Source organism: Carlito syrichta, unplaced genomic scaffold, assembly GCF_000164805.1.
Source record: "Carlito syrichta isolate Samal-C Ts95f unplaced genomic scaffold, Tarsius_syrichta-2.0.1 Scaffold117954, whole genome shotgun sequence".
Classification (NCBI taxonomy): Eukaryota; Metazoa; Chordata; class Mammalia; order Primates; family Tarsiidae; genus Carlito; species Carlito syrichta.
In genome coordinates this window covers 217,241-230,869 of record NW_007062050.1, presented here as the reverse complement: position 1 = coordinate 230,869, position 13,629 = coordinate 217,241, and the positions used below count along the sequence as shown (strand labels likewise).

General features: G+C 40.5%; 1 protein-coding gene across 1 annotated transcript in view; it reads right to left on the bottom strand.

Moving 5' to 3' along the window:
* The window catches only part of NOTCH2 (notch 2), a 114,473-nt gene that overhangs the window by 30,860 nt on the left and 69,984 nt on the right, over positions 1-13,629 (bottom strand). Inside the window, exons 13-17 of the mRNA XM_021707438.1 lie at positions 8,109-8,301; positions 6,615-6,760; positions 5,022-5,135; positions 4,292-4,411; positions 3,718-3,870 (exon numbers count right to left, since the gene is read on the bottom strand). Coding sequence (XP_021563113.1) covers positions 3,718-3,870; positions 4,292-4,411; positions 5,022-5,135; positions 6,615-6,760; positions 8,109-8,301 — 726 coding nt within the window. The remainder of the gene's footprint in view (positions 1-3,717; positions 3,871-4,291; positions 4,412-5,021; positions 5,136-6,614; positions 6,761-8,108; positions 8,302-13,629) is intronic.

Sequence of the window (13,629 nt, the reverse complement as noted above, 5' to 3'; positions counted from 1 at the left end):
AGTGAACCCTAAACAGAAGAAACATAAAGAACATTACACCAACAGATATCGTAATCAAGCTGCTAAAAATCAGCAGACAGTATCTTAAAAGCAGCCACAGGAAAGAAAATTATACATAAAAAAAAAGAATTGCAGCAGATTTCTCCTCACAAATAATGCAAGCTAGAAGACAACAGGATAGCTTTAAAGTGCAGAAGGGGAAAGTCAATGTAGAACTCCATTCCCTGCAAAAACATCTTTGAAACTAAATCAAAATAAAAACCCTTCAGACACACAAAAACAGAAAGAATTCATCACAAGAAAACAAGATCTACACAAAATAGTAAAGGAATTTCTTCAGAGGGAAAATGATACCTCACCGCAATGCAAAGCTATACAAAAGAAAAACAATCAGGAATTGTAAAGATATGGGTAACTATGAAGACTTAAATTATTTTCCAAATTTCTTGAAAAAGTAATTGACCATTTAAAGCAAAAATAATATATTTAAGAGGTTTAATGATAAATAAATTTTATAACAACAATAGAACAGATGCCAGGAGGAATGTAACTGATAAGTGTGTTGTTATAAGCCTCTTATACTCCATATGAAGTGGTATAACTGAAGGTAGAGTATAGTAAGTTGAAGTTGCATACTGTAAAGCCTACAATAACCACTAAAAAAAAATAAAAGCAATATACCAGTGAAGAAATAAAATGTAATAATAAATAATCCTCAATTGTCCCAAAAGATGGCAGAAGAGGAAAACAGAAACAAAAATAGAAAGAACAAAGCTCAAGCAAATAGCAAGATGGCAATTTTTGAACCCAAAATTTCATATCAAAAACCACATTAAATTTAAATAGTCTAAACACCTTAATTAAAAGACAGATATTGCCACATTGGAGAAAAAAGGTAAGATCCAATGCATGCTCTCTACAAGAAACCAGTATGAGAGACTAAGGATAAAAATAAAAAGAGGGAAAAAAAAACACACCCTAATGATAATCAAAATAAAGCTAGAGTAGCTATATCACTATCAGGCAAAGTAAACTTCAGACAAAGGAATATGACAAGGGTTCATAAAAAGGCCATTTTGTAATGATAAAAGGTTCAATTCTTCAAGAAGACAAAACAGTCCCATGCAGGGTGGAAAAAAAATAAAAGGCATGAAGATTGTCTTTATTTATAGATAACATAATTGTCTCTGTGGAAAATCCTAAGACTCTAAACTAACCTATAAGTTAACCTAGGAACCTAGAACTATAGTTTATTACAGTTACAAAAAAATTACACTGTCGTTTTACTCACACTATATGTAAAAATTAATTACATTACAATGTAAAAAAATTACATTGTCTTTTAACTCATACTATATGTAAAAATTAATTCAAAATAGATCATAGACCTAAAAATAAAAGGTAAAAGTATAAAACTTTTAGAAGAAATCATAGGAGACAAACTTTGATGGAGGGTTAGGATTAGGTAAAGATCTGTTAAACAGATACATGAAGCATGGACTATAATAGAAAACATTAGCACACAAGGTTTCACCAATATTCCGATCTTCCTCTTCAAAAGAAAAACAAAAGAGAAGCTATAAAGTGGAAGGAAACAGTTGTAAACCAGATATACCTGGCAAATAACTTACATCTACAATATAAAGAGCTCTTTCAACTCAAGAAAAGAAACAACACAGTTTTTTCTTTTCTTTTCTTTTCCTCTTTTGACTTTTATTTTAAAATTGTGGGGTACAATTCAGGGCTAGGTATACAAATATTCATGCTATAAAGCCTACAACAGCCACTGAGGTCCCCTGAGGCGGGCCACTCCTCCCCAGACAGATGCCAACTACCGTCAATCCCAACTGCCCACCTCCATCCCCACCCCCCGCAGTTTCCCTGCTACAACATAGCTTTTTCCAGATGGGCAAATGATTTGAGTAGACTTTCACCAAAGAAGATATGCAGATGAGCAAAGAACCTAAGAAAAGATGTTTAACATCATTAGTAAAGAAGATTATACAAATTAAAGTCACAATGAAATACTACCACACACCCATTAGAAGAGCTAAATTTTAAATATCATCAGGTGTGCCAGAGCGTGTGGTTCACACAGAACCTTAGTACAATTCTGGTAACAACATGGCAGCAATCATGTGACTAACCCACCCATCTGCCTGCTGTCCATCATCTGACATCATCAGTGCCTGCGCTTGCCTGCCCCTCTGTGATGACGTGGAGGCAGACCACCACCCGATCACCCTGATGATCTTCCCCCATCAAGGGAAATGGTCAAAAGGACTCAACCACAAGCAACCGGCGGCCGTTGCCTTGCGAGAGTCTGGCGTGGCCACGTGCTCTTTGAGCCATGGCTATCGCCATGCTTCCTGACTTTGGCCCCCTCCCCCACCTTGAGGAGGTGAATCTTCTCTTTTTTTTCTCTTTCTCTCTCTAATTTACTTCTAAATAAACTTTTCTTTCTTAAAAAAAGAAAAGAAAATTGTACAACCTTGGCAAACATTTTGTTAATTTCTTAAAAAGCTAAACATAACACTTACCACATGACCAACCCACTCCACTCGTAGCTATCTGCTCAAGAGAAATAAAATCCTACAACCACACAAAGACTTATCCACATCAGCTTTTATGTAATATTCCAAAACTGGAAAAAATTCAAATGGCCATTAACTAATGAACTAGAGTAATATCCATAAGATGAAGAATACACGATAATAAAAAACGAGCTACTGATATAAGCAACCACATGGAAAAGTCTCAAATGTTAGGTTGGGTGAAACAAGTCAGAACATTTCCCCTGCCTAAAAAAGAGTATGCTTATGTGATTGCATTTATATGAAATAGTAAAAATGCCAACTGATTTATATGACAGAAGGTAGATCTGTGGTTGTATGAGGTAAGAAAGAGGGAGAGAAGATTAATTACAAAGGGGTGAGGACACCTTCAGAGACATAAATATGTTCACTATCTCGGGTGACAGTTTCAGGTGTCATGTGTCAAATATTGTCAGAAAAATCAAAATATCTGCAGGTCGGCTGGGTGCAGTGGCTCATGCCCGTGGTAATCCCAGCACTTTGGGAGGCTGAGGTGGCAGGATTGCTTGAGCCCAGGAATTCAAGGCCAGCCTAGGCAACCTAGCAAGACCTCATCTTTACAAAAAAATTTAAAAGTTAGCAAAGTATAGTGGTACACACCTGTAGCCCTAGCTACTCGGGAGGCTGAGGCAGAAAGATTGTCTGAGCTAGGAGGTCAAGGTTGTGGCAAGCTGGGATGATGCCACTGCACTCCAGCTTGGGTGACAGAGTGAGACACGGACTCAAAAAAATACTACACACACACACACACACACACACACACACACACACAATATTTCACAGTTAATTATGCCTCAAAGAGTCTTTTTAAAAAATGGCTATCATAGCATTTTCCATACTTTTTCAATGTTCAAAAATTAAAAATCAAGGGGAATGCTTAAAAGAGATTCTGTTGCATCAATTCCTAAATACACTAGCTTTAAAGGGAAGAACACACTTAACAGTTACATTCCTCCTGGCACCTGCTCTATTGCTGTTATAAACACTACTGCAAAATATGCTTGATAAATGACGGCTATGGTCAGTGTCAGTGTGAGAGGAAGCAGCCTCCACGCAGCTCTCCTCTGCTCCCTGCATGTGTTCCTCTCCTTGAGGGGGCTTAGGAGCAGGCTGGCATACTCACTGGCAAGGCAGTCATCAATGTCCTCTTCACAGTCCATGCCGCTGAAGCCTGGAGGACATTCACACATGTAGCTGCCCTGGGTGTTATGGCAGAGACCGTGGTTCATGCAGGGCTTGGAGACACACTCATCAATGTCAACTGTACACCGCTGACCTAGAATCACAGGAGCAATCAATGACCAAGTCTTTGGAAGCCGATTCCCACAAAAATCTATGCAGGGTTTGAGCTGGGTGGATGAGACTACTCCGGCACATCCTGGTTGGTCTCCTGCTTTGTCAAGTCCCATGAAGGACCTGAGAAATTGCTGCCAAGGTGCTAAAACTCCCTGTAGAGAGAACATCATGGTTTGAGACTCTCTGGTTGGTGTCTTTCAGCCGCTAGAGGGCCTCAAAGATATGGACAAGGGAAAGGCTTTCCTAGCCATTCCAGTGAGCCGGTCCTGGGCAAAGCCTGTGCTCTTGACAAGATGGGTAAGCATTAGAAGACCAGGGCCTTCCATGTCATCTGATGACCTAACCACTTTGCTTGAAGTTCAGAATGAACATTCTTGACTTCTCCACCCCCGTGTTGTTACCTTGCCAGCCAGGAGCACACAAGCAGGTGTAACTCTCAAAATTCGGTGCCTCTTTGCAAACAGCAGCATTCTCACAAGGGTTTGGTGAACAGGGAGCCAATACAGTCTGACAGTTCTTGCCTGGAACATAAATGACAGAGTTTAGGATAGGAAACCAGATAAAAAAATGAAAAATTCCCCAAGTTGTATATATATCAAGAATATTCAGAATTCAAGTCAAAGGTTGTGGTTAAGAGACTTTGGAAACTGAGAGACCCATGTTCCTTACAGTCTTGACTCTGACATTGCTAACTGTGTGACTTTGGGCAAGTTGTTAATCTTCTCTGAACCTTCCTCATATATAGAAATGGAATTATAATAGTATGTAACTCACAGAGAGCTACTGTAAGTTAAATGAAAAGATGCACACAAAGTCTTTATTCCCACAGAGTCTGGAGGACAGAGTGAGCACTCAGCTATGAGTGGTTACATGAACGTCTGCATCAGTCTTGTGTGATACTTCCTACATCTCCATAGCTAAGGTTCAGCTAGCCAGTCTCTCAGCTGCATGGATCCACCTTCGCGTGAGCAGGGAAGAAGCAACAGCATGGTCCCCTGCTTCACACAAGGACAAAAAGGGAATGATTCCTCAGAGTAGCATCAATGCTCCACTGACTGGGGCGAGACTTAGGCACTGACAGAACAAGGCCAAGTATCCTCTCTGGTCCCTGCTGGCACCTACAGGACCCACCTGTGTATGGCAGCACACAGTGGCAAGTGTAGCCACTTATGTCATCAAAGCAGGTTCCTTGGTTCAGGCATGGATTTGAAGCGCATTCATCAATATTCACCTGGCAGTTATAGCCTGTAGACAGGAAAAAAAAAAAACCACAACAGTGAAAAATTCTCCTACACTATTAACCAGTTCTCTTGATGGTAAAAACACCTGAGAAATTGCATTCATTTCTTCAGGACACTGGAACGTCTATCTGTCCAGTCGTTTCAGCTACATCATAGTCAGTCAACAAATGACAGCAGTCATTAGTTGCAAAGATGAATGGAAGAACAGTCGATCCTAATGGCCTGAAAGCCTAGTGCCCCTCCAAATACAAGTAACTTCTCAAAAACAAACTGAGAAGCTCACTAAGGGTGAAACGCCTCTGCGTGACCTGAACAAGCCCCTTGGACACAAAGTTTCTGGTCAGGAAAAGGGATGATGTTTTTGAATAGATTAATCCAAGTCTCTGATTTAGGCCCACTCTTTCATAGGCACAGGCACTGACACGGACTTCCTGAAGCCACAAGGAATGAAACCTTTCACAAAGAGAAGAAGAAAAGGCGTGCAGGAGTCGTGGGAATAGGACAGTGCCCAAATACCACGCACCTTTGCATTTTCATTAGGGCTTGGCACAGAGCCTTCAAATGGAGAAACGATGACACTGTAAAAAACAAAACGATGGGCCAGGGGCACAGGGATCTGAGTTCAATTTGTGCTCTGCTGCTCATGGGGTACACGACTTTGGATTTTACCTGTTGTCTTATATTTTGCTCGCTGATAAACAAGTTTCAGGATAAAGAAATAAATGTGCTCTAAAAATTACAATGTGTTAGAATATGAGTGACTGAAACAAGGTCTTAGAAAAGTTTCAAGTAATCCAACATAGCGGCTCTAAACATACTGATGTATCACGAGAGCCTGGCCCAGTGTGTGAGCAGGGAAAGCAATGAATAACTGGATAGATGACAGATGAGTGCAATATAAACTTGTAAATTATTTACCCACATGTCTCTCTTGTGAATGTCCAAGAGAAAATTGATGGAAGGAACACAACAGTGACAACTAAAAAGAAAGGATTTTATACAATTCCCATGATTATGCATTTTTCCTGAAAACCACAAAGGAGTTATTATCTAAGAATGTCTTAATAGGTAAAAAGTTTCTTTGTGATGGTTCTGAACAAATGGATTCTTCCATGATATTATTGTTATCTTAACTACAGTAAGCAAAATATTTTTTATTCTACTTCCATGTGTCTATTTGAGCTACCATAGAGTCAAACCTGGACCGGAAGCATACAATGTGACACTTGATCAAAGCTGTAGAAGTGGAGTCTTACTGCTTGTCGTAGATATCACTGTTAAAACAGCTCACCTCTCTGCTAGGCTAAAGGTAGAAATTATATCTATTAGTGTTTATAATGCCCACGTGCCTTATAAATACTAATTGCTCAATATGTTGACTATACAAGTGAATGAGAAAAAAATAGAAGAAAACTGAGAAGTCAAGCAGTATGTACCAACAAGAAGACAAACAGAACATAAAAAGATGTCGTTTTGTTTTCACCTTTAAAGCCCTTCTTGCAAGTACATCTGTATCCATTCACCAGATTGTCACAAGTGCCTCCATTCTGACATGGGTTAGAAAGACATTCATTTTTGTCCACTTCACAGTTGATGCCAACCCAGCCTGCATCACAGAGGCACTTATATCTGGAAGAAGATAGATTTTTTTTTAAACCGTGGGAAGCACAAATGTATAATTGAGTCACAGAGTGAAATATAGGACTTGGTGAAGGAATGAGGGGATACAGGAACTCACAGTATACGAATCTTATTTTTACTCTTCTATGGACCTATCTTTGTATCACCTTATATTGCTAAATCATGTGGGCCCATCTGGTCATCCAGTAAAAAAAGCTCCCTGGTGCTTCCCTGGCTCACCCAGAAGCTACGTGAATAAATCTATGCAACGTATTTTATTATACATAAAACTAAAGTAAAGCAAACTTTGGGATCCTACTTGTTTCTGGTACAAAATAGACACCTAAGATATAGGGCACTACTAGGGAGCCTAAGCCTTTAAAGAGAAATAAGACTTTAAAACTTCTACTGGAAAACTGTCACTGCAGTGCTCCTGGGACTTTTCATATCGGAGTCATGCTCTGTTCTGACCTGAAGTCCAGCCTCAGAAAGCACCTAGGGTATTGAGCAGGAAAAGGCACACGAATGAAAGTATTTGAAATATAAATAATCTCCAATTTGAACATCATTAGCATTTAGAGTGGAATGTGATATCAGGAGTAGACAGCCTCCTTATCTAGAGAGCTTTAAGAAAAAGGTAGATGGGTAGGGATGCTTTGAAGGCTGCCAGACTATGAAACAGGAATATTGGGTTAATTTGTGTTTAAAATAACTTTATTTTCCATGTACCTCTAAAAACACACTTTTATTCTTCCACTTGTTGGAAATTTGGCAAATGGCAATGCTCAAAGCCCCATCCATGGCATGAATAGCAAAAAGTATAAGCCCATATCATGAAACCTAAGATCATACTCTGTGAGTCTAGAAAACTGTCTAGATCAATTTTCACACACCACCCAATTTCGAGGAGCTTGCAAACTATAAATCCTTTATTGGGGTCATGTCTGAAGTTGGCTGAAGCCGTTCTACTTCAGACTACACACTGATCCTGTGAGAACTGTGCTGCACTATGTTGAAGCATGGGGAGAAAATCAAAAGCTAGAACATACCTTAGAAATAAAAAACTTTGTACTTTTTTTGTCAAAGACTCATAAAATAAGCCTGGGATCCTCTCCTGAGGTCCTTGCTGATGACCTATCTTAGGGAGACATTCCCCCTATTTTCCACCTAGGTCTTCAGTCATAGAAGGGAGGGACCAGCTTCCATGCATGAAGTAGTGATTTGGAAGACTTTGATGCAGATTACCAAAATGTTCAGCTCATGACCACAACAGACTACTTCATGCTACCACTGTACTACACACCAACAGGCTCGACACAGGTAAATATGAAACTATTAACACATGGCAGCTACTCACCCACTGAGGCCTCCGGTACAATTTCCATGGATGCAGGGGTTGCTCAGGCACTCATTGACCTGCGAGTAGCAGCTGGGGTGATGGGGCCCCTCAGGGCATATACAGCGGAAACCGTTCACATCATTGATACATGTTGCACCCTTGCGACAGGGATTGGAGGCACACTCATCAATGTCAATGTTACATCTCTGCCCTGTAGAGAAGGGGAACATTAGTCATGTTCCAAATGCTTAGGGAACAGATGCAGAATTCTGAGGCATATTATTATGTGGACACTCTTCATCTGCACAGGCCATAAGGTGCCTTGGGTCATCAGATGTCAAAATTTAAGGAAATTAGATACCCAACAGCACTTAATGCCACGCAAGGAAGGAGCAAAGAGCATTGACTTTAGATAATGAAGAAAGTTAACAAAAGACTAGAACACTGTTGTAGCATTTTGACATTTCCATCCACCTTGGCAACCGGAGCCTTCACAGGGTTTCAAAAAGAGAACATCAAATGTTACCAAGAAGGCTTCTCCTCTTTAAGGCTGTCCTGAGTACACTCAAAGAACATTCACTAACATCCTTTCTGCTTCTCACAAATTCATTTTTTCATGAATTTCAGTCTCTTACATTTCTATTTATGGAAAATTGAAATTAACTGGAATGCTTAGTAAAGGAACTATTAACTACATAATTAAATTGATGAAAAAGAACAGTTATTTTGCTTTCATTACAATTGTATTAACTTTCGGGCTTTTTTTTTTTTAATCTCGGGAAGCAGAGTCTCTAAGCATGATATTATTGTCCTCTGATAAGTGAGAAAAAACATTTGGGGTTTGGTTTCTCCCTGCAGATCTATGATCCTCACACTTTAATGTGCAAAATAGTTGCTTAAAGTCTATACTTTAAATGGAGATTCCTAGGCCCTATCCTCATAGATATAATGGACAGACTCCAGGAAACCACATTTTAAACAATGCAAACTGTGCAGAGACTAGCTTTTGAGAAATTCTGTTCCAGACAATTGTTACCTATCATCTAATAGTGTAGCTGTTTGGAGCATATGAAACTGAGGTGAACATGGTGCTCCTCTAAGATATACATAAAGGTTGCACTTTGAAAAGGTATCTATTATAACCTTAACATATACTGCATTAGGCTGAATAAAGTAACACAGGCCAGTTACATAAGTGTTTTGATTTGCTAAGTTTTGAATAATTGGGAGTTAATTATATCTCAAAATGATATGAAATTTTAAAATTACCCATAACTCTGTAAATGAGTGGCATTAAGCAAATGCTACGAAGGAATTTATAAATTTCAAAGAATACGATGTTCTGATTCAGATTTTTTTTTTAAATGCATTTTTCTATTTAAGACAGAATAACCCTGCATTTAAAACAGGACATTCCAAGTGAAGTGGATACTCGCTCCATAAAGCATGAGCAGTAACATTTTTCCACCCTCCATTGCTCTCTCAACTGTTATCGGTGTTCTTGGGGTAAAACCCCTAATCTGGACGTGGTCGCTGCTTTCCTCTCTCGTGTTTTATTAACAACTTGCTTAAAACACTGGTGCTGCAGCTGCTCTGCTTGGCCCCTAGTACCTCCCAGGGCGCGGAGGCCGAATGCCATTTTCAAAAGATCAAGAAAGCCCTTCCCAGGAAGAAGCTGCCTGGAAAGACTGCCGGCTCGGGGCTCGGCCTCCCCACTGCAGCAGCTGCGGGACCCCGGCTTCAGGGCTGAGCTGGGCGCCCAGAGGCGGAGACGCGGCGGCGGGCAGGACAGCGCTTTGGCGTGCTCCCCACAGGGGCAGAACCGACCCGTCTCTGGGACCCGCGGAGGACCTGCTCAGGGGTCCATCACGATCCCGGGGGAAGACGCCGAAGCACAAACTCCAGGGGGACAGGATGCGGTCTGAGTCAAAGGCGCCCCACGCCCTAACCGGATTCAGCCACCGACAAAGCGTGTGGCCAGAAGAGGACGACGGAAACTCCAGAGACATCAGAGACATCAGAGACATCAGTGGAGTCCGGGGGCCCGACCTCCTCCTCCCGGCCATGCTCGGACCGTCAGACCCACGTGCCTGGCGTGACCGAGAGGGCCAAACCCCGGTGGAGCCTGGCAGCCAGCGGCCACGGGGGATGCGCTCCACAACAAGCCGGGCCGGGGAGGAGACAAGCCCGCACCTTCTCCCCCGGGGGGCCGCCCTTGACCCACTCGAGTGGGCGGGAGGACCGAGGCCCCGCCCGCCCCCACCGCCCTCTCCGGGCCCCTGGGCCGGCACTGGGGGGGAGCGCATGAGGCCCAGGCTCTGCAGGCGACGGCCGACAGGCAGCTGAGAGGAACAATTACAGAATCTGACACAGAGGGAAGGTTTTTTGTGTGTCTGTTAACTTTTTCATGTTTTTCCTTTGTGCGTGAACGTGTCCATGAGGTTCAATCTGCATCCCCCCACCCTTTTTCCCTTCTTTCTTTCTTGTTTCATTCTTTGTTTTCTGTTTATGTGTGTATGCGAAGGATTGATCATCTTTCGCTTTTTTGGGGTTTGTTTTTGCTTTTTTGTTCTTCCCTTTTTTTAGTTCAATGTGTGTGTAAATGCATGTGTGAGGGTTCAATATGAATTCCTTTTTTTCTTCTCTTTTCTTTTTTTTTTCTCTTTTTCTTCTCCTTTCATTTTGGGTTAGGGGTGTGTGTGTGTGTGTGTTTGGTTTTCCAGTTTTTTGTGGTGGTTGTTGCTTTTTGTCTTGTTTTGCTTTGTTGTTATTCCAGTTTCTTTTGGGGGGTGTGTGTGTGTGTGTGTGTAACTGCTTTTTGCTTTGGCTTCTGCTCTTGTTGTTCTGTGTTTTATTTTATTTTTAAAATTTCTGTCCATCTCTTTTCATTCTAATTTTCTCTGTTCTCCTCATTGCTGTTACTGTATCTTGGACTCAGGGCATACACACACGTATCCGTTACATCGTCATATAATGGAAAGTGGGTCTCAGGGAACACATACCACAATCAGTGACCATTGTGATTTGCAAGTAGTTTCTGAATCCTAGCTCCCCATGCTCTACATTATTCGACTCTCAAACTACAGGAGAAGAATAGAGGGCTGAGCAAACATCAGAAGTGAAAGCCTCTCCCACTGCCACTGAATAATGGAACTATAGAGAAAAGAAAGAGATCTGTCACAAATGAGGCAAAATTAACAGAGGAACATAGATAATTCCAAGTGTTACAAAGAGAAAAAGTCCGAAAAATAAGACCTCAGAGCCAGACCATGGAAGTAATCAGCAACTGGCCCTAGAATACAACAGGGATTAGGAAATGGATGCAAAGCGTGAATAATACTCAAGAGTGACAAGATGTAAAACTGAAAGAACTTGTAACAGAGATTTTGGCCATAAAAAATTTTGTCCAGGATGACAAGCATGGAAAGCAGAATTAATCAAGAAGAAAGGCTCTCAGAACTTGGAAGATCAAAACATGGAATTAACCCAATCTGTAAAAAACATATAAAGAAAACTCAGAAAGAAAGAACAAAGCCTCCAAGAGATATGCAATTATATGAAGAGGCTGAGCCTACACCTAACTAGTATCCCAGAAGAAGAAAGGGAAATGGAGACTACCTTGGAGCAAGTATTCCAGGAGGTTATCCAAGAAAACTTCCTCTATCTCACCAGAGATGTGACCAGCCAAACACAAGAGATACAGAGAACCCTCACAAAACATCAAATGAGAAGACCAACCCCTAGACACATAATAATTCGCCTACACAAAGTAGGCACAAAAGAAAAAGAATCCTAAAGGCAGTAAGAGAGAAAGGTCAGGCTACCTACCAGAGAAAACTAATCAGAGCAGCAGCAGACCTATTGGCAGAAACACTACAAGCTAGAAGAAACTGGAGTCCAACTTTTAAAGTCCTCAAAGATAAACAATTTCAACCAGGAATTTCCTACCCAGCCAAGCTCAGCTTCAGCAGCAATGGAGAATTAAAATCCTTCCTAGACATCTAATCCCTGAAAGATTATGCAGCTTCCAGACCAGCTCTACAGGAGACACTTAAAAAGGTATTAAGCACAGAAGAAAGAAAAAAAAAAAGAATGATCATGCACTTCCCAAGAGAACAGGTGAACACAGAATCGACAGAGAATACATCATGACCGCAAACTTGAAAACACATACATACATCAACCCAAAAGCTAAAAGAAAACCAACAAAGAAAAAAACCTTATAAGAAACTCATGATAGGTATAAACAATCACATTTCAATAATCAGCCTGAATGTAAATGGACTAAATGTACCACTGAAAAGACACAGAATGGCAAGCTGGATAAAACACCATGACCCACTAATCTGCTGCATGCAGGAAACTCATCTCACCACAAGGGACGAACACAGACTCAAAATTAGAGGAAGAAAAATGAGTTTCCATACAAATGAATCGCAAAAGAAGGCAGGAGTTGCTATCTTAATATCAGACAAAACCTTTAAGCTATCAAAAATTTAAAAAGATACAAAAGGACACTACCTAATGATAAAAGGTTCAATCCATCAACAAGAAATAGCCACCCTAAACATATATGCAACCAACACAGAAGCACCAGCATTTATAAAGCAACTGCTAAGTAAACAAAATAAGCTATTGACTCTAACACTATCATAGCTGGGGACTTAAATACTCCACTAACAACCCTAGATAGATCATCGAGGCAAAAAAATAAACAAGGAGATCCAGAACTTTAACTTGATGCTTGACCAAATGGACTTGATACCTACAGAATACTCCATCCAACACCCACAGAATATACATTCTACTCATCACCACATGGAATATTCTCCAAGATCAAAGACATCCTAGACAATAAATAAAGCAAAATAAATTTCATGAGATCGAAATATTGCCATGAGCCTTCACAGACCACGGTGGAATAAAAATAAATATCAACACCAACAAAATTTCCCCCAAACCCAAGAAGGTATGGACACTAGACAGCATGATGCTGAATGACTACTGAGTCTACACAGAAAACAAAACAGAAATTAAAAGACTCCTGGAAACAAATGAAAATGAAGAAACATCCTACCAAAACCTCTGGTATGCCATGAAAACAGTTCCAAGAGGGGAATTTATATCTCTACGAATGCAAGTCAAGAAAATGGAAAGGTCAAGAGTTAACAGCCAAACAAGTCACCTAAGGGAGTTAGGAAGACAAGACCACCAAAACCCTAACTTTAGCAGATGAATCCAGATCACCAAAGTAAAAACCCAAATACGGGACATAAAAGAAAAAATATCATAGAAAAAAAATCAAGAAAACAAAAAGCCAGTTCTTTGAAAGATTAAACAAGATTGATGGACCCGTAGCCAGAATGACCAAGAAAAAGAGAAAAAATCCAAGTAAACACAATCAGAAATGCAAAAGATCAAATCACAACTAACCTCAAGAAATACAAAAGATTATCAGAGATTACTATGCATACCTGTATGGAAACCAGCTTGATAACCTAAATGAAATGGAGGACTTTCTGACATCATATGACCTCCC